Source organism: Oryzias latipes, chromosome 23 (assembly GCF_002234675.1).
Source record: "Oryzias latipes chromosome 23, ASM223467v1".
NCBI lineage: Eukaryota > Metazoa > Chordata > Actinopteri > Beloniformes > Adrianichthyidae > Oryzias > Oryzias latipes.
This window is the reverse complement of record NC_019881.2, coordinates 23,724,467-23,749,958: the sequence shown is the minus strand read 5'-3', so window position 1 is coordinate 23,749,958 and position 25,492 is coordinate 23,724,467. Positions and strand designations below refer to the sequence as shown.

Sequence of the window (25,492 nt, the reverse complement as noted above, 5' to 3'; positions counted from 1 at the left end):
GATCCATCCGGCAAATTCTGGAGCAGGTCTTCTACACAAACCTGCCTCTTGGAGTTTTTCAGGACCAGCTGAAATCCTCTCTTCAGTTTAAGCAGCTGGTTCTGGTTCTAGTTCTGGTTCTAGTTGGGATCACTTTGAATTTTTGGTCTGGTTAGAACCAAAAATGTGGATCCCACAATAAGAGCTTGGTTTAGAAAACAATGTCTGACACAAAGATGCTGACCCGGATGCTCTTCTGGGTCTGCAACGGTACAGGAAGTGGACCCGACCTGACCCGGCCCACTGGTGGAATATCTTAGGAACAATTGTCCGTCCAGCACTCGTCCCCCCCCTCACTTTTCCCTCTGTAGAAGAAGAAAATCTAAACTTCAAACATAAATGAAACAAAGCTTCATCCAAACAGCAGATGCAGGAACCCGTTCTGTACCAGTAGAACCCGTCCTTCCGCTCTCATGTTTGCTCAGTTATTGGACACATTAAAAAAAAGAATAACACTGATGGACGGCCCCCCCTCCATCAGTGTTTGGCCGCTTTCCCGCTCCCTCTTTTCACTGCTTTCAGTGGGGTCTGGGCTCGGTTCAACCAGGGAGGTCCGGTCCGGTCGGGCGGCGCCTCGCCGTTCAGCTGCTGATGGTATCGTCATCGCTCCCCGCTATCCAGCCCCCCCCCAGCAGGCGTGGTGTGAGGAAACAGCAGCCAGAGCGGAGACCTCAGCAGGATTTATTCAACCGTTTCAATGAAAACACTCAGGCACTTTCCTCAGAGTACAGGGGGGGGGCAGGAGGTTCCGTCTGACCCGCATGTTTGTACAGAAACTCAAAGAATCCATCCTAAACCTGAAATCAAAGAGGTTCCCGCTAAAGTTCAGAGGAACCGATGTTCCGACCCGCAGGTCAAATGAAATCCCTTCCTAAAAAAACAAACCAAACGAGGGTCCGGGGCAGGAAGACGGCCCGTCTGCAGGACAGCAGCTCCGTGGTTCTGATGAGGTCCACCACCAGACCCAGAGTTCTGTGTCGTCGACCGCCGGACCTCCACAATAAAAGCCAGGCGGTTCTGGTGGTCGTCTCCACGCCGTTCCTGAAACGTCCTCAGACTCCGACCCGATGACCTCGTCAATCGCAAACATCTATGGGGTCCTGCCGACCCCCCCATCCCAACAGACCGCGGCGTCTGGTCTGGGGTCAGTCCTCAGGGGGACGGCTCATCCATCGGCGAGGGGGGAGGGGGTTTCCTCGGCTTCCTCTTCTAAGTGCAAAGCAGTTGAGCCCACTTCCTGCATGGGGGGCACGTCCAGCAGAGTCCTTTCGGGTCCGAACTGCTCGGGTCGGTTACAGCCTCGCTCTCTGGAAAAACGCCTGCAGCGACATGGGGAGGGGTCAGGGGCGTGGCTTTGCCTGTGACACAAAGGCCGGGGGGGGGAGCAGACACCTCCTACCTTGATGTAGTTCTTCAGAACTTTGATGTCCGGCTGCTGAAGGACCTGGCACAGCTCCTGGGGGGTGGGGTGGGGTGGGGGGACAGTTCAAAGGTTAACAGCAGCTACGTAACGACCAACCGGACCTCAGCTCAGCCAGAACCCAAAGTTTACATGGAAGCGGCTCCTTTGGGTCTGGGCGGAGTTACCTGAGCGATCTGCGGCGTCACCTGCAGCGAGGGGAGGTACTCCTGCTGCAGGAACTGGAGGAACTCGGGTCCCTGACCAGAGACAGCAGAATCAGCGCCAGCGGCCCGCAGACAGGAAGCGTGCGGTGCGGTTCTTACCTGCTTCAGGTGAATCGTCTTCAGCGTGAGCGCGCACTCCGACAGCGTCTGCACACACACACACACACACACACACACACGGAGGCTCAGAGGAGAACACACACACACACACACACGCACGCAGGAGGTTCTGCAGGCTCCACACTCACCAGAACTGTCTGAGCGTCCGACAGGTCGAAGCTGGGTTTGAGCGGCGCCAGGAAGCACGCCGGGACGATGTGCTTGTAGATGAAGTCCGAGAAGCCCACCAGGCCGTCTTTGCCTCCTGGGGGGCGGGGCAGAGCGTCAGCAGGAGAACAGAGGAGCGAACGCGGAGGAAGGAGGGGTGTCCACTCACCCCACAGCTCCACCAGCCTGGAGAGGATGATGAAGCAGGTCTTCTGGGCCACGGGGTCAGGCAGGTCCGCTGCTCCCTGGATGATGGTGAACAGGATCCGCTCCATGTTCTCTGCTCCTGGAGGAGGAACCGGACTCAGAACGCCAGTCCAACTGCCCAAAACCAAAGACGGGCTTATCTGCCGCCGCCGCCGCTCACCCTGGTTCGCCATCACCTCGTTGATCCCACTTCCTGTCATGGTCTGGATGAAGCTGAAGTAGCTCCTCCTCAGCATCTGCTTCTCCAGGGCCGCCGTCTGGTCGTTCTCCTCTGCTGGTCGGGCCATGACCTCGAAGATGGCGAGCACCAACGGCATGAAGATCTGCTGCAGGAAGGGCGCCACCTGCCGCTGCAACAGGAGAAGCGGGCGGTCAGCGGGCGCCGGTGCAGTAGCGGGCGGCTCCTCCGCCGCTCCTGTACCTTGAACTTGGCGGTGATCTGGCTGATGAGCGGGATGAACTCCTGCAGGTCTTTGGCCTCGCAGTCCTTCAGCATGTGCTCCGAGGCGGCGGGGATGAAGGGCAGCACCTCCTCCTCCAGGCAGATGATCATCCTGTGCAGGAAGGAGCGCACGGAGCTGCGCAGCACGCCGCGCTGGACGGGGCAGCTGAGCGCAGGCAGGAAGCAGTGCAGGCAGTCGCGGTAGACCTCGGTGCAGCCGCACTGCTTCACCGTCTGCTTGTTGCTGAACGCCTTACTGGTGCGGCTGCAGGAAACGCCGCATGGTTGACAGCGGAAGACAGACTAGACTCTGCCTCACACCTGAGACCTTACCTGGCGAACCCCACAGCGTGGCTCAGGGCGTCGGCAAGCGACGCCTGCTGCTCCTCCTCCGTCTCCTGCAACAGCTTGGCGAGCAGCAGCTGGAAGGCGTCCATCAGCGGCGTCAGCAGGCTCCTCATCAGGGCCTGTTTCCGCTCCACCGGACTCTCGCCGTTCACGATCAGAACGCCCGCCGCCTCGAACATGAAGAGCTGATCGTCGCTGGTCAGCAGCGGCGTGAAGCCGTTCTCCTGTGGGAACGACAGCGAGGTCAGGCGGGGAGACGGCGGCGCAGACGACGAAGAAACGCCAATTCTTACAGGAGGAGCCAACGCCAGCAGGTCCTGGATCCGGGTCAGGATGTCCTCCACAAATGTGTTCATGTGTTTGCTGTCAACAGGGGGCAGCAGTGAGGCTCACGTGCACAGAGCTGAGCGTGCACACACACACACACGCACACGCAGGACTCACTGCAGGGTCTTGATGAACCTGGAGAACAGGTAGGCCACTCTGCTGCGGACCTTTGGGCTGTTGTTCCTCAGACCTCTGTGGTCCAGAAACGCCATCTGAGGGCAGAGAGGAACATTCAGACCCTGGGGCTCGAACGTGCGTCATCTCCGAGGCTCCCGCTCACCAGGACGCTGGGGATGAGCTGCGGTTCCACGATGAAGAACTTGTCGTATCTCACCACCGTCTCAAAGAACTCCAGAGAAACAGACGTGTGCTGGTAGCTGCTGACGCCGCAGGACACCAACTGAGGAGAAACCACAAACCTGAGAGCCCCGCCCCCACGCGAGAGCCCCGCCCCTACGCGAGAGACTGACCGTCCTCATCATCTCCTGCAGCGTGGTCGTCTTCATCGCGTCTCCAGAGAAATGGGCGCCGTGAGACGCCGGCAGAGCCTCTCCCAGCATGTACAGCAGCCTGATGGCCACCTCCACCTCCATGAAGGGCACCGCCTGCCAGTTCCTGCAGAGATCAGAGGTGGAGCTGAAGCTGCGCAGCTGCAGGCGTCCGTGAAGCAGCCTGCGCTTTGCTCACTGCATGGTGTTGGAGAAGACGCGGAGCACGGCCTCCAGCAGCAGCTCTGGAGACACCTGGGCCAGGCGATCCAGCAGCATCTTCAGCTGCTTCCTGTACTCCACGAACATGGCCTCGTCCTCGCCCTGCAACGGCGGCGCCGGGTCAGTGCGGGTTCTCCGGCTCCAGCGGCTCGGGTCAAACACACTCACCTCGTTCTCAAAGTTGTACTCGTCGTCGTAGGTCAGCTTCTTTATGACGGCGAGCATGATGGCCTGCAGGGAGGAGACAGCGGCTGAAGTTCTGCTGGGTCCAACCAGAACCAGAGGAACCAGAACTCACCTCGATGTGGGCCTTCTGCTGCTCCGTCAGCTGAGGAAGCTGCAAGAAGAGAAGATGAGCTCACCAACAGCAGAAACCAGGCGGCTGTGACCTACAGGGACACTCGCCTGCTTCAGGACGTGCAGGTAGTCGTAGCAGAAGCCCACCACGTTGGCGGAGATGTCGTCGTCCTCGTGCATCAGCAGCTGCAGCAGCAGCGGCACCTTGGCCTCCAGCGCCTGCAGCGTGGCGCCCGCCTCCTTGCCGCTCCCGGCTTTAGCCAGCTTGGTCCAGCTCAGCACCAGGCTCTGACCCATCCCGTTCACCAGCCGGGAGAACTTGGCCAGAAAGTCCACGTCTTCCTCCTGAAAGCACAGGAGCTCTGTGGAGGAGCGTTCCCATGGAGACGGCTGCCAGAGCAGCAGAGCCTCACCTGCTCCACGCTGAAGAAGCCGGCACTGTGCAGAGCCTGGCAGAGGGACTCCACCAGCTTGGTTTTGTCCACGGGGTCCATCCCCTTATTGATGATCTCGAACAGGCAGTCGCAGGCCTCCTCCCGCAGCTCCTCCATGGACATCTGAGCCAGGAGCAGGTTCACGAACCTGCAACGGACGCCGCTCAGACCTGCTGCTCCGCGGACTGAGGTGTCACCGAGCCCCCGCACGGCAAGCACCTACCGGTCATTAGCGATGAGGTTCAGGTCGATCCATGACACATAGGCCCCCACCACCTCCAGACACTGGCAGGTGAGCTCAGGGTGGGAGCGCTGGTAGGTCTGCAGGATCTGGAACCAGGACTCCACCAGGCTGGGGTTGCACTGCTCCCTCATGGTGTCCTTGATCAGAGTGTTTCTGCGGATGTCCTGAGCCACACATTCAGCCAATCAGAGAGCAGAAGACCTTTAGCAGAAGAGCATCGTCTCCGCTCCCGTCCGTTTGGAGCGCCAAGCTTTGGCTCCGTCTCCACCGGCCGTGGCGGCGTGCGTTCAAGTGGCCACTTCCAATGAAAAGTCTGTATGAAGGCGCGTAAATGTTGGTTTTCCTGCCGTTTGAGTCGACGTACCAGACGCACGGCTGATTAAAGTCACAATTCTGTTTAATCTTTCAATCAAAACTAAAGACATTCCATCAGTTTGGAAATCGGCTTTTGTTTTGCGTTTATTAAAAGGAGGTGATCCATCCGTGACCAACTACAGGCCAATAACACGTTTATGTGTTTATCCACAATTCTGGAATCTTTAGTCTGTGACCAGTTGAAATACTTCTTTTACTCTGAAAACATTCTTTCTATATTTCAATCAGGTTTTAGAAAAAAGCACAGTACCAGCAATACTATGAATGTGATAAATGACATTATAGTGGCACTTGATGAAAAACTGTGCCGTCCATCACTTTTTATCGATTTGTCCAAAGCTTTTGACCCCGTTGACCATAAAAAGCAGACTACTCAGCCTTGGATTGTCAGAGATGCAGTTGCATGATAACAGGACCCAATGCATTAAACATGAGGGTCTATGTTCTACGTTTGTTACTGTCCACAGGGGGGTGCCACAGGGCTCAGTTCTGGGCCCCCTACTATTTATGTTAAACATTATAGACTTGGAAGAAAATGTCTGACGCTAATCTACATCTTTATGCTGATGACACAGTCATTTACTGTTATGGGTCATCTCTTGCTCAGGCCATTGAAACCCTGCAGAAAGCTTTTGTTGTCCTGCATCACTTATTCAGTTAAAGTTAGTTCTCAATGCTGACACGACTGAGCTAACCTTTTCAAACCCAAAGAAGCTCCCTGAAACAATTCCAATGGTGTCCACCTTGGATGGAAACGTCATAGAGGGGGTTCATGGGTACCTTGGTGTCTGGATTGACGACTCTCTCACCTTTAAACCTCATAGAAAAACTTGTAAAACAGCTCAAACTTAAACTTGGCTTTTTTTCCGTAACAAGTTTTGTTTTTCTTTTCAAGTAAAAAAGCGTCTTGTTGCTGCAACTTTTCTATCTGTGCTGGATTATGGTGATACATGAATGCCTCGTCTTCATGTCTCCAAACGGTTGTCACCATGCATCAGGCTTCCCTGAGGTTCGTCACCAACTGTAGATCCATGATGCATCATTGTGACTTGTATTCAGGAGTGCAATGGCCGTTTCTGGCCACTAGGAGGCGGAACATTGGTACACTTTGATGTCCAAGGCCTTGCTTGGATTTCTGCCTCCCTACATTTGTTCTTGAATCATAAGGAGAAGTGTGGAATCTCCCTCCTTCAGATCTGAAGTCCAGTTGTTGCTTTCTGTTCCATTTGCTGCACAGAGCTGGAAAAACTGTTTGCAAATTTATCACGCAGGAGACAAATAACTGCAGTTTGTGTGCGTCTGAGAGTTGTTGGTGTATCGGAATAGAGCTGTGAAAGAAAAAGTCAGATTCTCACGCGACGACATTCCACACCTGCAGGTGGAGGACAGTAAACAGCAGCTCATCCACTGCGTCACACGCCCAGACGGACCGCTCTGCCTCACCTCTGCGCTGTGCAGGATGTCCCGGTCCACCACCTCGGCGTCGATGGCCATCAGCGTCCTCAGGTAGATGTCCACGCCGTTGGGGTTCAGACCCACCATGGACAAGATGTCGAAGAAGAACTTGGGCCACAGAGTCAGGTACTCGCTGACGAAGGTGAGCGCAAACACCTGGGCCGCCTTGTTCCTGATGAAGGCCTTCTCAGGCTGAGCGTTCATCAGCTGCCGGGAATCGCACCGACGTTTGAGGAAACTACGGTCAGGACCACAAAGTGCCAGCTGGTTCTGCAGAACCAGAACATACCTGAGACTGCAGCCACTTCATCAGGGTCTCCCTGACGAGCTGCTGCTGCGCCGCACTCAGACCCGCGTGTCTGCAACAGAACAGCAGGTGAGGCCGGTTCCGTTTGGACCAGAACCCTCACTAACAGGATCCTCACCTGAACTTGATCTGATGCTCCAGCACTTGGAAACAGAAGAACTTCACGTGGTCGTCTCTGCAGACAGAGTAGGTCACATGATCACAGGGTAACCGGGGGGGGGGGGGGGGGTCAGCCCACGTGACACTCACCTGTACAGTCCTTGAGAGAGCGCCTCGGCACACACCTCCCAGGCATCCGGAGACTCCTTCAGCTGCTCAAAGTACGCCATGGCCTGCATGCACACGCACATGCACACACACACACACGTATTGAAGTACAGCACCGGGACCCTGACTTAAGATGAAGGATCAGGAAGCACTTCTCACCCTCTGCCTGTAGGGGGCGTCGGCGTTGGGGTTCAGCCCGAGCAGGGCCTGCTCGTCCATGACTGCGGCGGTGACAGACTGGCAGGCCATTCGTGGTTAGCTGTGGTCTGACACACACTCCTGTCATCTGCTGGGGGGGGGGGGGGAAGGTGAGGGGCAGGATCGATGACGACCCCTCACCCCTGCACACTCACGGGTGACACAGGTGAGTCTGCAGGGAAACGGCTTTGATCAGAACCAGGACGGGTGGTCACGTCCACGACAGGAGCGCCACAGGTTCAGGTGAGCATCTGCAAACCTGCAGGTCCTTCAGCCAGACCGACTGTGTAACCGAGGGGTAACCGGTTCATGCAGACGGGCGTAGCAGGTCAATGCAGTCGGGTCAATGCAGCCGAGTTGATGCAGTCAGGTCCTTGCAGTCGGGTCCATGCAGTCGGGTCCATGCAGTCGGGTCCATGCAGTCGGGTCAATGCAGTCGGGTCGATGCAGTCGGGTCGATGCAGTCGGGTCGATGCAGTCGAGTCGATGCAGCCGAGTTGATGCAGTCAGGTCCTTGCAGTCGGGTCCATGCAGTCGGGTCCATGCAGTCGGGTCCATGCAGTCGGGTCCCTGCAGTCGGGTCGATGCAGTCGAGATGATGCAGTCGGGTCAATGCAGTCGGGTCAATGCAGTCGGGTCAATGCAGCCGAGTTGATGCAGTCAGGTCCTTGCAGTCGGGTCCATGCAGTCGAGTTGATGCAGACGAGTCCATGCAGTCGGGTCCATGCAGTCGGGTCCCTGCAGTCGGGTCCCTGCAGTCGGGTCCAGTAGTACAGTAGGTACACGTCACTTCCTGCGGTCTTGATAATAGGCCGTTATCAAACGTGTGACGTAAACAACTTCTGAACACCAGATCAACACCGGCGGCAGTCACGCAGCGACAGTCCCGGAGGCTGCATCGAACCGAACCCGTGACACACCCTTTCCAGAGCGTTGGGGCCCGAGCGACACCAGAACCGAGGAGGACCGGCCTCACCTGGCGCGTGTGTCCGGATGACACCGTAATGTAACGTTAACAGTTCGGCCCTCCGTCACTAAGCGTCAGTCTCGGTTCTGCACGGTACACGTTTCTGCAAATGAAACCGAAAGTAACCGTTAGCAGTTCGGCTCCGAACCCGAACCAGAACCGACAAGCGGACCGCAGCTGACGGCTGTGAGTTAGCGTTAGCTGCGGCTGGCTGACTCAACCCGGGAGGAACCGGACAGAAAACCCGCCCAGCCCCTAACGGAACCTCCCGGGCAGAAAAGCGCTAACTGTGAAAGGCAGATGGAGGCGGCTTTAACGTGTTCTAGACCCGGTTCTGGTCCCGTAGCACCAGCCTGTCTACTCTTCACCCTCACGAGGAGGACCCACCATCTCTCATGAGTCCATCTCGGCGCGCAGCCGCCGTTTCTCTGCGTTTCCGTCCCGCAGAGCAGCGAAACACGCGCGCGAGGCTCACCGTATATTAGCGGAGCTGTTCCGCCGTTAACCGATGCTCTCCGCTCAGCACAGAGCCGGGGGTCCTCTGGAATTCAGACGCATGTCGGTGGATTCGGCAGGACGGCGTGTCCGGTGCTGGTTTACATCCGGGTCACGAGCCTGCGCACTGTCAGTGCGCACCGGCACAGACGTTGTTTTTTATTTCCCCTGAAAAACTTTATTAACAAAAGTAACAATCCATACATAACAGACATGTGTACAGTACAGAGGAAAAGTTTGGACACACCTTCTCATTCAAAGAGTTTTCTTTATTTTTATGACTATGAAAATTGTAGATTCACACTGAAGGCATCAAAACTATGAATGAACACATGTGGAATTATATACACAATAAAAACATGTGAAACAACTGAAAAGATGTCATATTGTAGGATCTTCATAGTAGCCACCTTTTGCTTTGATTACTGCCTGTCAGGTTTAATAAGTGTGATTCCTTGACTTCTAAATGGGGTTGGGACCATCAGTTGTGTTGTGCAGAAGTCAGGTGGATCCACAGCTGATTGTCCTAATGAATAGACTGTTAGAATTTGGATTATGGCAAGAAAAAAACAGTTAAGTACAGAAAAACGAGCGGCCATCATTCAGGGATGGGAATAGAAGCCCCATGAAGCCTCGTTGGGGTTCATGTCATTGTGCCGGAAAGATGAACCAACCATTCAGGGCTTTGAAACCCCACAGAACAGCGGCCTCTGGTGGCGGACTGGATGTATTTCTTATGCTTCAACCAAGCTCCTTGTAACACTTCAATGTGTAAATGATGATGAAAAACCGTAAAACAAAACAATGTTGTTAATGATGATTAAAAAAAACAACGTAACACAACATGTGACATTTTCTGAGAGAAGTGCTTGACGCAGCAAAACACACATCACATGAAGAAAATGAACGCAAAGCAAAAAGAAAAAAATTTTAATGCTGGTCTTCAACCCGGGAGTTCTAGATACAAACCCCGTTGATTTTTCCACTAAGCTATCTCTACTAAGACTGATTGACTATGCCATTGTAAATTCCTTGTAGTGTTTTTTCTTTTTTACACAACGTTCATAGTGTATTGTTTTATTATGAGAAATCAAGTTGAACCGATCATGAGGCACAGAACTTTTTTTTACGAGGAGTCATGGTAAAGTGCAATGAACTGATGCTGATTCAGATACAGGGGAAACATTAGAACTGGTCGGGAAACATACGGGATTCATTTAGTATTTCTAGAGAATAGCGCGTCCAACTACTGGGGGGTAATCCAGAAAGCATGTTTAAACTAGCCTGACTGTAAGCCTGAACTCTGGCTGAAACTTGCTTACTCTGGGTATGTCGGTTCCCAAAGACCGGATATGAGTTAACGTAATTACGCTACACTTGGTGAATATATGTGTGTGTATATATATATATATATATATATATATATATATATATATATATATATATATATATATATATATATATATATATATATATATATATATATATATATATATATATATATATATATGTATGTATATATATATATGCCTTTGGCTTCAATCACTTTCTCTATGACATCCTTCACCCCTGTTCTTGATCTTAAGTCTTCGTTCCTGACCTTATCTCTCCTCGTAACACCCAGCATTGATCGTTCCATGCTCCTCTGGGTGATTGCTAGTTTCTCTCTTTGGCGGTTGGTAAGTGACCATGTCTCAGCTCCATACGTCATTCATGGCAGTATGACAGTGTTCATGATCTTCCTCTTGAGACACATGGACATTTTTTGATCTCTCAGAAACGTGCTGTACTGTCCGAATCTCTTCCAAGCGGATGTTACTCTCTCGTCTATTTCTTTCGCCATCTCATTTCCTGGTGTTAGCAGTCTTCCCAAATACTTATACTCATCCACCTCCTCCAGTTGTTCTCAACCACAATTATTCCTTTCCTTCTCATTTTCCTTGCTATTTCATTGCACATGATTTTGTTTTTTTTTTGTTCATTTTCATGCCATCTTTTCTCCCTTCCTTGTTCAGATCGTTGAGCAGCTTCCTGAGATCCTCTTCCTTTTCTACAAATAAGATGATATCATCTGCAAATCTCAGCTTGTTCATCCTCTCTCCATTGATGTTAATTCCCGCTTCAGCTTCCATTCTCCTGAATATTTCTTCCAACGCTGCTGTGAACATCACTGGTGACAAGGTGTCTCCTTGTCGCACTCCCTTCATGATCTTAATCATTCGGCTAAGTGATTCGTTCTGAACCTGAGCAGTGCCTCCATCATATGTCTCTTTCAGGATGTTGATTTAGTTCTCCTCTACGCTGTGTTGTTTTAGCGCCTCAAAAACAGCCTTGTGCAGGATAGAATCAAAGGCTTTTTCGTAGTCTACAAACGCCATATAAATGGGTATTTTATACTCATTGGTTTTCTCGAGTATTTGCACGACTGACTGCAGATGGTCGATAGTTGAATGACATCTTCTGTAGGCAGCTTGTTCTGGCGGCTGGTGGTCCCTCAGATTGTTATTCATCCCATTCTTCAAGATCTTCATGAAGAGTTTGTAGACTTGGGAGAGTAAGCTGATTGGTCTATAATTAGCAAGGTCTTTCTTGTCTCCCTTCTTAAATATGAGTGTTATAATGGCATTTTTCCACTCGTTGGGTACCTTTTCTTCAGTTATCACTTTATTGAAGAGTGTTCTCAGCTTCCATCTCACAGCTTCACCTCCGGCTTTGAGCATTTCAATCACAATCTGATCTTCTCCAGGTGCTTTGTTATTCTTCAAACCTTTTATGGCATGCTCAATTTCACTATCAAGGATTGATGGTACATCCTCTGCTTCTTCTTTTCTGAGGTTCTGGGCTGCATCTTTGTACAGCGTTTCATAGAATTCTGCGCACCTCTCCAGAATTCTCTCTCTGTTGATGGACGGTTCCATCTTGCTCTTTCAAAGCTGATATAAGAACCTTCTAGCCTTCTTTTTCTTTTGCTCTCTTCAATCCTTTCCCACTCTCAATTGCCTCTTTCACTCGCCTGGTGTTGTGCTCTCTAAGATCTTCTCTCAGTCTTTTCCTGATGGTTTGACACAATTTGTTGTACTCTCTTCTGTCTTGGTCATTCAGATCTTTCTTTAGCCATTGCTCTCCTTTCTTTCAGCAGTTCTTTAGTTTCCTGCTTGAGCTTCTCCTCTCGCCGTCTTTCCTCTTTTCCTGCTGTTTCCATAGCACAGTCCTTAATGGTCTTTGTGATGTTAAGTGCCATTTCCTCCACACTGTCCTCTTCTTGCAAGGCTTTGAAGCGATTTTGCAACTTCAGTTGAAATTCATTTTCTTTTTGTTTCAGGGTGTTGATGTTTACTTTCACTCCTTTTGGTCTCATCATTTTCATTCTTTCCAGTCTTGTATTCATTTTGATCTTACTTCTGACCATTCTACCGATGTTTACCCGTTTGATGACATTGATATTCTGAATCATGTTTTTGTTTGCCAAAATATAATCGATCTCGTTCCTGGTTTCACCATTTGGACTTATCCAGGTCCATTTTCTGATCTTCCTCTTCCCATAGAAGGTATTTCCGATCTTCAAACCTTTTGATTTTGCAAATTGCACCAGTCTGGTTCCCCTTTAGTTCCTTTCTCCAAGACCAAACTTTCCAACTGTCACTCCGTCGCTTTGATGATGTTGTCCGACCTTTGCATTGAAGTCACATTGAAGGGTTCTACTCACATTCTGAATCCGATCCAGATTGTTTTTATCTCTCATGATGCTGAGGGTCAATAAAAACAATCTGGATCGGATTCAGAATGTGAGTAGAACCCTTCAGAACCTTCATACAGCGGGGAAAATAAGTATTGAACACGTCAACATTTCTCTCAAAAAACATATTTCTAATCGAGCCATTGACATGAATTTTTCACCAGATGTCGGCATCAACCCAAGTAATGCACACATAGAAAGAAATCCAAACATTTATGTCCATAAATGAAGTTATGTGTGATAAAGTGAAATGGCACAGGGAATAAGTATTGAACACATGAAGAAAAGGAGGAGTAAAAAGGTCTGGCAAGCCAAGAAAGCAGCTGGAGGTTGTCAGTATTCAGAAGGTTAACCTGCCCCCCATTAGTGCAAAGTAACATCAGCTAATATAGTCCTGATTGATGCCTTTTAAAAAGGTTTCTCACCAGCAAGGTGTTAGACAAGAAGCATTGCATGATGGGTAAAAGCAAAGAGCTGTCCAAAGACCTACGCAACCTTATTGTTGCAAAACACACTGAAGGCATTGGTTACAGGCGCATTTCTAAACTTCTGAAAGTTCCAGTGAGTACCATTGGGGCCATCATCCGGAAGTGGAAAGAACACGGCATTACCATAAACCTGCCACGGCCAGGTGCTCCTCGCAAGATTTCAAACAGAGGAGTCAGAACAATCCTCAGAAGGGTTCTCCAGCAGCCCAGGACCACTCCTGGAGAGCTTCAGAAAGACCTGGAATCAGCAGGTACCGGTGTTTCAAAGAAAACAATAAGTAATGCACTCAACCGCCATGGCCTCCATGCACGCACACCACGCAAGACTCCATTTTTGAAGAAGAAGCATGTTGAAGCTCGTTTGGAGTTTGCCACACAACATTTGGATAAACCCGTGACATTCTGGGAGAAGATACTCTGGTCAGATGAGACCAAAATTGAACTCTTCGGATGTCATAAGACACAACATGTTTGGAGGAAAAATGGCACCGCACATAGCCCCCAAAACACCATACCAACAGTCAAGTTTGGAGGTGGGAGCATCATGGCGTGGGGCTGTTTTTCAGCATGTGGTACTGGTAGACTTCATATCATTGAAGGAATAATGACTGGAGAAAAGTATGGAGACATTCTTGATCAGAATCTGCTGTCATCTGCCAGGCTGCTGAAGATGAAAAGAGGGTGGATCTTTCAGCAAGACAACCATCCCAAGCACACAGCCAAGGTGACACTCAACTGGTTGAAGAAAAAGAAAAGAAAGCTGCTAGAATGGCCCAGTCAATCACCAGACTTGAATCCAATTGAAAATCTTTGGAAAGAACTGAAGATCCGGGTTCACAGAAGAGACCCCCGGAACCTTGAAGATTTGAAGGCAGTTTGTGTGGATGAATGGGCCAAAATCCCACCTGAGCAATGTATTCCACTGGTTTCTCCATACAGGAGGCGTCTTGAGGCTGGAATCACCAACAAAGGTTTTTGCACTAAGTAGTAAATAAATTTCAGTAAGCGTGTTCAATACTTATTCCCTGTGCCATTTCACTTTATCACACATAACTTCATTAATGGACATAAATGTTTGGATTTCTTTCTATGTGTGCATTACTTGGGTTGAAGCCGACATCTGGTGAAAATTTCATGTCAATAGCTTGATTAGAAAAATGTTTTTTGAGAGAAATGTTGACGTGTTCAATACTTATTTTCCCCGCTGTATATAGACATATAAAACTTAACCAACTTAAATGAATTACTTCTATTGGTAACAAATAATTGAGTTAAATTTATTAAACTTAATTTCTTACGTCTATAAAACTCAATAATTGTTTATACAACTCAAATTTACATATTTATCTAACTAAATGTCATATTTCTCCAATTCAATTAAATGTTTTTCCATCTTAATTTATTGTAATTCTTGAACTCTCATACTTCTAAGTTTGAACCTGCAGATATTCTCATTTTTATAACATGAAAATAATTAAACAAAATGGACAAACTTAAAGATATCACACAACCCTTTCTCTGACTCTATCATTCTGCCACGTCACAGTAGGGCTACTATATAAACTCTTCCTCCCTCTCACTCATGGTGCAGAAAGAATTAAACATAACAGGACAAATAACTAGACTAAACACAGTAAAACAGCTAAATAACTAAACACATTTGGTCAAAAAGCCACACTTAAACCCAAATCCGTCCAGACAGGCGAAGGGAATGGTATCCCACAATCCCTTGCGGTGCCAATCTAACAGCAGCACCAAAGTTACACCTACTTAATTGAATTAATTTGAATGAAAGTAAAATAACTGTCTGATAACTACGTGTTATTTTTAAACTGACTAAACAAAAAAATGATTTATCTTAACTGAAGCAAATAATGAAGTTAGATCAAAGTATAAAGTTTCTCTTTCCAACATCCATATGTGGTCTTATCAGCCTCTCATGGTGGAAAAAGTATTATCTGAGCTTCTTCATCCACTAAATCATCTTCAAATGGACACGCCATGCTCCTTCACCTCTCTGAAAACAAACTAACCTTCAACTAAACCTGCTCCCGACCAGGTTATGTTCAGAGCATGAGTTGCTATGGCAACTTGACCTACCCTCAAACATACCTCCATTTCTGGAACCGAAAGCTGAGGTTATCAACTTCCTTAGCCTCAAACTTACCGTGGGAGCTAGCATAACCTGCTTTCTGGAATACGCCCCTGTTCGAACACAAGTGACATCTGAACCGTGGTTCAACCAAACAATACATTTGGCGCTTCATATGTCATCAACCACGTGATCTCTGCTATTTGACACACGCCCCGAAACATTGTGCTGAACCACTCTGTTTCATGAAGGTGAAACAAGCGCAGAAGAATTCCAAAACACATGAATACAGCAGTCATCTCTCTGCTCCCAAAGCCTAATAAAGACCTAACTCTCCCATCAAATTATCGCCCAATCTCTATTATTGATGTAGACTTAAAAATCATCAGCAGAGCTTTAGTTTACAGGATTGAAAAAGTAACCTCCCATATAATTCACCCAGATCAAACTGGCTTCATTAAAGGAAGAAGACTTTCCTCTAGCAACACACGAAGACTTTAATTTAAGACATCATTCTATTCTACAGCAAGAAGACACCATCCTAGCTACCCTAGATGCAGAAAAGGCCTTTGATAAAGTCAATTGGACATTTCTCTTTAGTGTCATGGAAAAATTTGGTTTTGGGGAGTCATTCATTAACTGGATTAAGACTCTCTACAACGCCCCTTCAGCCACAATAACCACCAATGGTATTACATCACAGAGCTTTACGCTGCACAGAGGAACTAGACAAGGATGTCCACTTTCTCCTTCCTTATTTATCATTTTTCTTGAACCTTTAGCAGCAGCTATGCGACAGAACCTCAACATAACTGGAATCCAGACGTCTCTAGCCCACCATAAAATTAGTTTATATGCTGATGGTGTTTTATTGTTTCTACAAAATCCTCAATCATCATTACAAGTAGTTATACAATTAATGAATCAATTCTCAAAAATTGCAGATTACTCGGTTAACTGGAACAAATCAGCTATCCTTCCACTGAATAAAACTAAATGGGGAAATACAGCCTTTACTTCAGCTATTCCAGTATGCATAGATCACATCACCTACTTGGGTATTAAAATTTCCCCAGTGGCCTCAGAGCTGATTAGCCTCAACCTTACACCTCTGTTGAAAACAGTAAGGGATGACCTGCAACGCTGGGTAAATCTACCTATCTCCATCATGGACAGAATAGCAGTAATTAAAATGACAATTCTTCCTAAAATAAATTGTTTATTTTCAATGATTCCAGTGCCACCCCCTCCCAGCTGGTTCAAATCCTTTGACTCAATCATTACAAAATTCTATTGGAAAAATAAATCGCCACGAATACAATTAGCCACCTTGCAAAAACCCAAATCTCAGGGAGGTTTGGACGCTCCAAACATTTACTATTACTCGCTAGCTAACCAGCTGCAATATATCTATGAGTGGATTCATCCGACTCAGTCAGACACCATCTGGTTAGATAGTGAAAAAGAACTGTGCAAAGAACTCCAAATCTCCGACATCCCATTTCTAATTCAATCTATCAAGAGTCATCATGTTATAAAGTAATGACAATAGCCTCCACTCTCAATGCCTATAAAATTACAAACTCAAGTCTATCTGTATCTCATTCTACACCTATTTGGAATAATCCAGATTTTTTAAGCAATAAAAATCCAATCAATCTACAATTCTGGGCTACAAAGGGGATTACGCACCTCAAACATATTTTTAATTCCAGTGCTCTAGTACAATTTTCTTATTTTATCCAAGAATACGGCATCAGGAATTGTCAATTTTTAGAATACCTACAACTTAAATCTTCAATAGAAGCCAAAATATCTGTAACTACAATAAATCTAGATCTTCCACCTGCATAACAGATTTAATAAACTAGGAAACTTCTCTGTAAAATATGTAAAATAATCATATTCTCAGATGAATCTTTATCACTTCCCAAAACAAAGTGGGAAAACGATCTTCCCATTTCTGGTAACACTGAGTTCTGGGTTCAAACAGTGGCGGGTTTAGATATGGGCGGTCGCCCAGGGCGGCACTTCATGGGGGGCGGCATTTGCCGTGCCCGATTGTGCTACGATATTCAAAGAGGAAGTTTGCAGCTTTTAATTTGAAATTGCTTCAGCTGCCAACACTTCGCACTTTTACTTTGACACATCAGACTCTTAAGAATGTCTTCATCCTATTTGCTCTTCACACTTATGGTGCAAAAAAAAAAAAAAAAATTAGATGAAATAACTCAGAGTGAAACAACGTAAAACAGGCACATGAAAAGGAATAGGGCAGAACAAACACCCGTGCTCAACTCAATTTCGACAAAAGCAGGCAATGGGGATTATTTCCCACAATACTTTGCGCTGACATGGCAGACCCGACACGCACGTGACCACCGCCCTCTGCTGCAAGACGCTTGCGGCCACACCTCTTTGCGGTAGTCTTTGGAACATAAGTCAAAAAACTCGAGAGGGGGGCGCAACTCGCCGGTGGCTGGCTGAATCACACTAACAGGTGATTGGGAGTCTTTTTCTATCTGACTATCAACTCTGGGCCGCAGCTGCGCCTCCCGTCATAGAGACGGAGCCGCGTGTGTCAGAGGGAAGGGGAAGGGGGGGGGGGGGGTGAGCGCAGACCATTTTTTATGGATTGAGTTTTTTTGGAGGATTTCTGCTGTTGGTGTTGCACAAATTTAGGGAAATGCCAAATATTTTTGGAGTAATCCCACTGATGAGTTCTATGATTTAGTCTTTAATGTTTTATAAGACCTAAACATATTAATCACAATAAGTTTTTTTTTAGATCTAATCTCTCTATGTTTCACAAAGACACACACAGGACGTCACACATTAAGAAATTATTGCTAAAAATGAAGCAGGAGTCAAAAAAAAAAAAAAAAAAGTCAAAAAATGCTCTAAAAAATGATAAAAGAGCAAAAAAAATGGAATTATTTGATTTGTAATTTCTTATTAATATTTCCAGGCTTTCTTTGCTTTTTGTCCTGCAGCATGTTCATATTTGTATAATTTTGACAGAATATATTTCTATGGGGAGCAAAATATTATTTAAGGTTTAACTTGTGTTCCTGTTTTTATTTATATTTATGTTCAAAAAGTTCAGTTTAAAAGGTTTAAAAGTTTAGCTTTAGTGTGTTCAGTAAATGTTTATCTTCTTCGGCCCAAAACCTTAAGCGTGTTTTTAACTTAGGCCACTGTGTGACTGCGTTTGACCCCCCTGTAATACGAGTCTAGAAAATTCATGCATTTTTTGTGTAAAATAGCTAAATAGAAGATAGGGAACACAACAGGATGTTGTCAAATTTTGTAGGTGTGCGGGGGGGGGGGGGGGGGGGCTGTGGGGTTACTCGCCCAGGGAGTAAGTCAGTGTAGAACCGCCACTGGGTTCAAATATGTAAAAACATCTATACTATGACAAAAAACACTAACTTACAACTAATACTATACAAACCCCTCCATAGAATTCACTACACAAGAGAGAAAATATCAAAAATGGGATATGATTCAGAGATCTGCTCATTTTGCACTCAGAATACCCCGGACACATATATTCATGCACACCCGTTAAAGAATTCTGGGAAGAAATCACCCAAACCTTATCTACCTTCTTGGCCCGCCCCATCCCTTTATCACCCTCATTGTGTCTTTTAGAAGACCTATCAGAATTAACACATTTGAATATTGACTTGTCTAAGATTAAATTCACTCTTGTAGCAATAACAATAGCTAAAAAAACAATTTTCATGAGCTGGAAATCAAAGAACACCATAAACCTGTCTATATGGAAACATTTATTTCTTGAATATATTTCTTTAGCCAGTTTATTACCTTCTCCCCCCAACACGACCAAACCACTATCAGTATGGTCAGCCTTCATGGAGTTCCTAGACCAATATTAAGTTTCATCTGAGAATCAAATATGTGACTGTCATGTACCCTCACCTTTCTCACCCTTTTCTCTCTCTAATGTCCTATTCACTTCATTTGCAGGCGTCTGACTCTCAACTTTGTTTGTTTATTTGTTTTATCTATTTCTTTATTTTTGAAACAATGACAAGATGATTATGTACAGAGTGGGTTCCAGGAGGGAGACCACTATTGATTTTTTTCCAGTATCAAGAATACAATGAATGCATAATTATATATGTTGTTTCGAGCCGAGTCCATCTATATGATTCTCTAATGATGTAGCCCTAAATATTTGACGGTTAGTTCAAGCTTGGGGATGGAATTCTTTCTCGTTGCCCTTAGATCACACACACACACACACACACACACAAACTTCATGTGTTAGGGTTGGTAGCTGTCTGTGTTTGTCACATCTGTTTTTTCAAGTGTTTGTTGTTTTGTTTTGTTGTTCTGTTGTCTCGCTTAAATAAATAAATAATTATAAAACAAAAGAATCTTCCCATTTAACACTTTATCCATGTCTGTAACCTGAATTAGCTGGCAGAAGGACACTGACTTTGACCAAAGAAAAAAATGTTAAACAAAAAAATAATATAAATCAATTATTAAAGATGATTAAAGCAATATTTGTTCTCATCATATCAAAAGGTTTGTTTCCTGATATGTGATTTAAATTCGTTTTTTCCAATGACAAGGAATATGACTTCTTTTTGATGTGCATAGCTATAAGGATTTGTGAAATAATGGGATGTCTGCTCACAGAATATGTACTTCCTCTTTATCATTCGACTTATTGATAATTATGGATTTTTAATGACCTGAATCTGTGTTGATAGTATAAATAACCGATTAGAAGTTAAAAACGGGATAATAATAATTTAGGTAAAGAAAATAAAAAGTTATGTAAAGAAAAACAGGGGTAGAATTACATAAACTCGCTTTTTCCCTTTCAAGCAAATAATGAAACTCCTTTAGAAAACTCTAATATGTAATAGTTTCATGTGTCACATCCTGTGTGCTTAAGAGTTGATGTGTCTATTTATGATTAAGAGTAACAACTTAATTGTTTACAAGTGTAAGTGGATGTATGCATCTATGTATTTTCCAATCAACGTCACAACTTATTGTCCTAAAATTGGTATATCTGTGGTTTCATGTGTCTTTCTGCTGTTTGTTTAGTTTTATTTTTGTTTTTTGAGCTTGAAATAAACCATTTTCAATCCATTCAAAAAAATAAATAAATAAAGAAATCGACATTTGTAAACAAAAATTGACCAAAAATAGCTGAGATGTTGAAGAAAAACAGAATTTTCTTTCCTCTGTCAATACAAACATGTTAAATATAGAATGCATAAATAACGGAATCATATTTTTTGTTGAGAGCCGTCTCTCCCCAGAAATTCTTTACCAAGTTAAATTCATAAAACAGATGCTTTTGACTTTCAATGTCATTTCTATCTATTTGACATACATTATCTTGAATATTAAACCTTGAATGCAGATCTTCTTTGCAGGGATACATGTGGTTTCAAAATGGACCCCTTTCATTTTCAAAAAGTGTCTTTTTTGAAAACCAGTTTTCTTCTAGAGGAAATAGTGTTGATGTCAGGGATGCTCTAAAAATGTTTTATTGCGCTTTAGATCTGAAAGTATTATCAGGAAACAAAGATGGGATTTGAGGTAAAATCAAGGAATGTTGTGCATTTGCTTTGATCAGTTGAGTTAGATTAGTGACTTAATGACTGTAGATGTGCACTCCACATGATATTTGCTTTTAAATTCTGTGTGACAAAGAAATGTGCCATGGCTTTTCATCCGTTGAACAATGTCCTGTACTCCTTTCTGATACACAGACAACATCAACCAAACAGACTTTTCAAGAGCTTCCTTCACGGCTAAATTATTCCTGTTACCTGTCAGAAGGAAAATTTGGTCCCAAACCTTTTCAAAAGAAGACATGTCTAACATTAGGTCAAGCCTTTTTATGTTTAGTTTAAAAACGATCTCAGGATTAAAATCCCTCCAAAATTCCTCATTAAGAAAGTTAACTCTTAAATTGTTTAACCGAGAAGAGGAATCTCTTCATTACAGTTTTTTAAACTGGGGGCCCCCAAACAGCACGCTGCACAGGGTCCCCACGAAGCCAGAAACGACCCTGATCATGTTCTTTTGCTGTAAAAACTCATCATTTGGGGGGTTGTGTTTCGGGGTGTGGCCTGAGGGGGTCGCTGCAGCGCAGTTTCGTCATCTTTACACACGAGGAAGAAGCGGTAATTGCTGACATGCGCAGTCGTCGCTCCGCTGCCTTCTCTTTCTCCGCCGCCGTCAGCGCGAAACCATGAAGGCGTCAGGAACTGTAAGTAAAAGCTTCTTTTCCCGCTGTGAGCGGCGCCTCCTCGGCCGCTCGGGGCTGCTAGGACCGCGGGAATCTTTACCAACGTTGTTGGATTGTTTACCGGACGTAAAAATTCGGATTAAAGCGAGAGTTTGGTCTTTTTAGTGCGGCTGCTCGTGCTACTCCAACATGGCGGCGCGGCTCCATGTGGACGGGAGTCCTGTCGAAGCGGAGCAGCTCTCGGTCCGGTTCAAATTCAGACCCGAACCCGCCGCAGATGGTTTCGGGTTTTGAAACCGTTTATTGTAGTTTACAGTCTAGCAGTTGTAGCACCGGAACCAGGTCCAGTTCTCCGTCTCAGACCTGCTGGTACATCCGGGGTTTAATACGAAAAGCTTGAGTTGAAACTTTCAAAGTAAGAGTTCAGACTTAAGGCTAAAAAGAACAGAAATGTCAAAATAATCGTAACAGTAACGCGCGAGGATCACGCACGCGCCATAGAAACTAGTTTATGGTTTTCATGTATTAATTGAAATTTGAGCCAAACTCAGCTGCACGTGATGCCCCTGGGGTCTGTGCTTGTTGCTGTTCGTTGTCATGGTTACTGCAGGGGCTCTGATGAAACCCTGTTGAGTGATGACGTGGGCGCCCTAACCCAAAGGCGGCCCCTGTCCGTGGGGCCGCTCTGTCCTGGGTGCCGACAGGAACTGGTCCCTGTCGCCTTTCTCTGAGCCGCTGTGCCTTTGAAAGTGAATTCAGGGACCAACACCCCCACACCCACTCCTGCTCCGCCCCCTTCTCACCTGTGAATCCTACCTGCAGCTTCGGGAGTACAAAGTCATCGGGCGGCTGCTGCCCTCCGCCAAGAACCCCACCCCTCCTCTGTACCGCATGAGGATATTTGCCCCCAACCACGTGGTGGCCAAGTCCCGCTTCTGGTACTTCGTCTCCCAGCTGAGGAAGATGAAAAAGGCCTCTGGCGAGATCGTCTACTGTGGTCTGGTAGGTGTCGGGTTTTTCAGAACCGACAAACGGTTCTGTTGCTCCGCTGCCTTTCACAATAAAGTACCTATGTCCCCCCCCCCCACAGGTGCATGAGAAATCGCCCCTGAAGGTGAAGAACTTCGGGATCTGGCTGCGCTACGACTCTCGCAGCGGCACTCACAACATGTACAGAGAGTACCGGGACCTGACCACGTCTGGAGCCGTCACCCAGTGCTGTGAGTCCCCCCACCATGAAGGAAGTGGGCGTGTCCTTCTCGGGGAAAACACCTCAGAGGTCCTGGTCCTAGCGGTGACCCGTCAGAACTCTGGGGGGTCTTCATGTCCTCCTGGGGTGGGAAGGAAGTTCACGGAAACGTCAGAACCGCCGTCTGTTTTTAGGATCTGAAGATTCTGGTCAAACGAATCCTGCCGGTTCCGATTCCACCGGCTCCCGCTGCTCGTGATCTTCACGCCGCGTTCACGCCAGCTGCATTGAAGCGCCCGTTTTTAGACGTAAATTCTATGATTGTGTCTGAATCCCCCCAACCCCCCTCCTTCTATATAGAGCGTTCTCCATTCTATGGTGTCTGAATCTACAATTTCACGATCCAGAACCCTAGAAATTTCCCAGAAGTCTCTGTGAAAAACCAGTGTGCATTGATGCTCACTAGATCGGTGAATATAGACCACAATGCATTGCGTCGGAAGTATTTAAAAGTATGTTTTTAATAAAGCGTCCAGGTTTATGTCTTCAGACGGTGGATCATAAAGAATTGTTCTAAAACGCTCACAGATCAGATTTTAACTTTGGGGAATGGATGATGTCATATCCGCCGTGGTGAGTGAGCGTGGCGTCTGCATTGCTTTCAAAGGCTTTTAGGGGTTAGGGCGGGGGTTGGGACTCGGCGTACGTCTGCGTCCCAAACGCTGGCGTTGACCCGCCGCTATGCTAGTTTTCTGTGCGGTGGTGGTCTCTGGACAGGAGTTTGCTGATGGCGTGCTGGAAGTTAAACCCGCCGTCTGACGCCGGATGAACGTCCTCTTGTGATTGGACGGCTCTCTCCTATGTTTGCACACCAGAACCGCACGTCTGACCCCGCCTCTCTGTCTTTCAGATCGCGACATGGGGGCTCGCCACCGCGCCCGAGCCCACGCCATCCAAATCATGAAGGTGCAGGTCATCGCTGCTAACAAGTGCCGCCGACCCGCCATCAAGCAGTTCCATGTGAGTACGCTCGCCGTACGGAGCGGGTCTCTCTCCGGTCGGCCTCGCCACGGGCCGCTCCGGATAAATACCCGCCACAGAAATCGCCAGGCTCCTCTTCCGGGTTCGGGCCTCCATCCTGAAACTCGGCGGTTCTGAAACTGGCCACAGACTTGATGGTTGATGTTGGTTTTGCGCCGCCTGACCGTGTGACCCGTCTCCCCGCAGGACTCCAAGATCAAGTTCCCGCTGCCGCACAGGGTCCTGCGCCGCCAGCACCAGCCCCGCTTCACCACCAAGAGACCCAACACCTTCTTCTAGAACCGGGCCGGGAAATAAAATGTTCTGACCACAGACACCGACTCGTCTTTGACCTTTATTGCCCCTCATCCTCGGGGGGAGGGGTGTCCCGATGCTCAGTTTGGTCAGTCACGGTTTGGTTCTGCTGGGTCCGGTTACCCGGTGAACCAAGGGCTCTGTGGCAGGTTCTGACCCACCTCTGAGCTGCTCCTTATGTTTGGGTGGAGAGGGCAGAACCGGTCTACATGTTCTTTATAAAAAAAAAAAAAGCTTTTCCTCAGAAGCAGTGACCACACAGTCCAGGACCCCCCGGTGATCTGTGATGTCGTCGGGGGGGGGGGCTCAGGAACCAGGGAACACCCACATGGGTAAATGGAACCAAGAAGTGGAACCAATCAACGCTAATCCTTGTAACGTCAGCAGAACCGGAGGCTGAAGTTGCTCCGACATGGAGACGCCTCCAGAGGTTCTTAAGTACCGGTGCAGAACTGGATCCAGCGGCTTGTGGTTCCTGTCAGGCATTTGTTCCTCAGAGGCTGCCGTAGCTTTCAGCGGAGGTGGAGTTTTGGCTCCCTCAGACGTCCACTGGGGGGCGCTGCTGAGTCACCCCTGTTCTGATGCAGAAGTTCATCTGACAAGAACCGTGTCTGACCCGGGTCAGCCTCAGATTAAATTCTGGTGAGACAAACCGTCAGCGGCGGTGAGGCCGTGGCGCCGCGAACAGAGGGCCCCTTATCCAGACAGGGAAGTTCAGGGTCTGGACTGGAGAAGCAGAGCAGGGTTTCCTCCTCTTCCTCGGTCTTCATCAAGGAGACAGAAATGTCAGATTGGTTCAAATTTACTGAAACTTTAGCGAAACGGATCAGAAATGCAAATAAAACTTTATTTATGCTTTACAACATTACAATCACTTCACTGAAAACGTTTACAGTGAATTTGGACCCAAAGTGACATTTTTTACTGAAACTTTTAGGACTTTTCCAAGTGTTTGCAGTTCACATTGTGAAGATGAATGAGTTGAGGAGGAGGAGGCTCTTCAGCTCCTCCCCCTGTCCTGAAGGAGGCGGAGCACAGATGCACTGAAGACCTCCATCCTCTGGAAGAAGAGCAGGATCAGAGGATCATGCCTCTGTGTCAGTCATCTCCAGAGGACCCCTCCCACATCCTCCACGTTGGCTGTCAAACTGTGGGAAAATGCCCCCCCCCCCATTATGTGCTTTAAGTTCAGGTGTCTCCTCCCGGCGCCGTTCTCCTGTCAGGCGTCGGCGTCACGCTGACGTCTGGTCATGCAGTGAACTTTGAAGGTTTGTCTGTTCTCGTTAAGCTCGTTAAGGTCAGCGCTCGTTAGTGAGCCAGCAGGAGGAAAGTCACGACTGGCTGATGAGCCGCTGGCCTCTGATTGGCCGAGTCCTGACAGCATCCCCCATGTCAGGACG

General features: G+C 47.3%; 2 protein-coding genes and 1 non-coding gene across 4 annotated transcripts; 2 read left to right on the top strand and 1 right to left on the bottom strand.

Moving 5' to 3' along the window:
* Positions 1-702: 702 nt before the first annotated feature.
* Positions 703-9,142, bottom strand: xpot (exportin for tRNA). Of its 2 annotated transcripts, XM_023952674.1 has the most exons (26): positions 8,986-9,142; positions 8,520-8,613; positions 7,505-7,715; positions 7,328-7,410; positions 7,197-7,253; positions 7,061-7,130; positions 6,760-6,978; positions 4,921-5,105; positions 4,677-4,845; positions 4,372-4,608; positions 4,265-4,303; positions 4,135-4,197; positions 3,944-4,068; positions 3,727-3,871; positions 3,537-3,656; positions 3,374-3,468; positions 3,223-3,292; positions 2,915-3,153; positions 2,561-2,846; positions 2,300-2,489; positions 2,102-2,218; positions 1,914-2,029; positions 1,765-1,812; positions 1,627-1,698; positions 1,439-1,495; positions 703-1,358 (listed from the first exon to the last, which is right to left on the bottom strand). In XM_023952674.1, exons 3-26 carry the CDS (start codon positions 7,592-7,594, stop codon positions 1,332-1,334), a joined length of 2,919 nt encoding a protein of 972 aa, XP_023808442.1. In that variant the 5' UTR covers positions 7,595-7,715; positions 8,520-8,613; positions 8,986-9,142; the 3' UTR covers positions 703-1,331. The 2 variants fall into 2 exon arrangements, with proteins under 2 accessions (XP_023808442.1, XP_023808441.1); XM_023952673.1 differs by lacking the exon at positions 8,520-8,613.
* Positions 9,143-21,464: 12,322 nt separating this feature from the next.
* On the top strand, positions 21,465-24,114 carry rpl18a (ribosomal protein L18a). Its single transcript, XM_004086966.4, has 5 exons — positions 21,465-21,589; positions 22,391-22,570; positions 22,659-22,788; positions 23,668-23,777; positions 23,985-24,114. The coding sequence occupies exons 1-5, from the start codon at positions 21,572-21,574 to the stop codon at positions 24,075-24,077; spliced, it is 531 nt and encodes a 176-aa protein (XP_004087014.1). The 5' UTR covers positions 21,465-21,571; the 3' UTR covers positions 24,078-24,114.
* Positions 22,211-22,339, top strand: LOC111946975. Its single transcript, XR_002872841.1, has one exon. It is a non-coding gene; the product is annotated as a small nucleolar RNA SNORA68 (small nucleolar RNA).
* Positions 24,115-25,492: the final 1,378 nt, after the last annotated feature.

Coding starts and splice junctions, on each gene's coding strand:
- xpot (XM_023952674.1), bottom strand. CDS start 7,594: ATGGCCTGCCAGTCTGTCACCGCCGCAGTCATGGACGAGCAGGCCCTG. Junction 1,813..1,913: donor CGGACGCTCAGACAGTTCTG/GTGAGTGTGGAG, acceptor GTGTGTGTGCAG/ACGCTGTCGGAGTGCGCGCT. Junction 1,359..1,438: donor TTCTGAAGAACTACATCAAG/GTAGGAGGTGTC, acceptor ATGTCGCTGCAG/GCGTTTTTCCAGAGAGCGAG.
- rpl18a (XM_004086966.4), top strand. Junction 22,571..22,658: donor AGATCGTCTACTGTGGTCTG/GTAGGTGTCGGG, acceptor CCCCCCCCACAG/GTGCATGAGAAATCGCCCCT. Junction 23,778..23,984: donor CCGCCATCAAGCAGTTCCAT/GTGAGTACGCTC, acceptor GTCTCCCCGCAG/GACTCCAAGATCAAGTTCCC.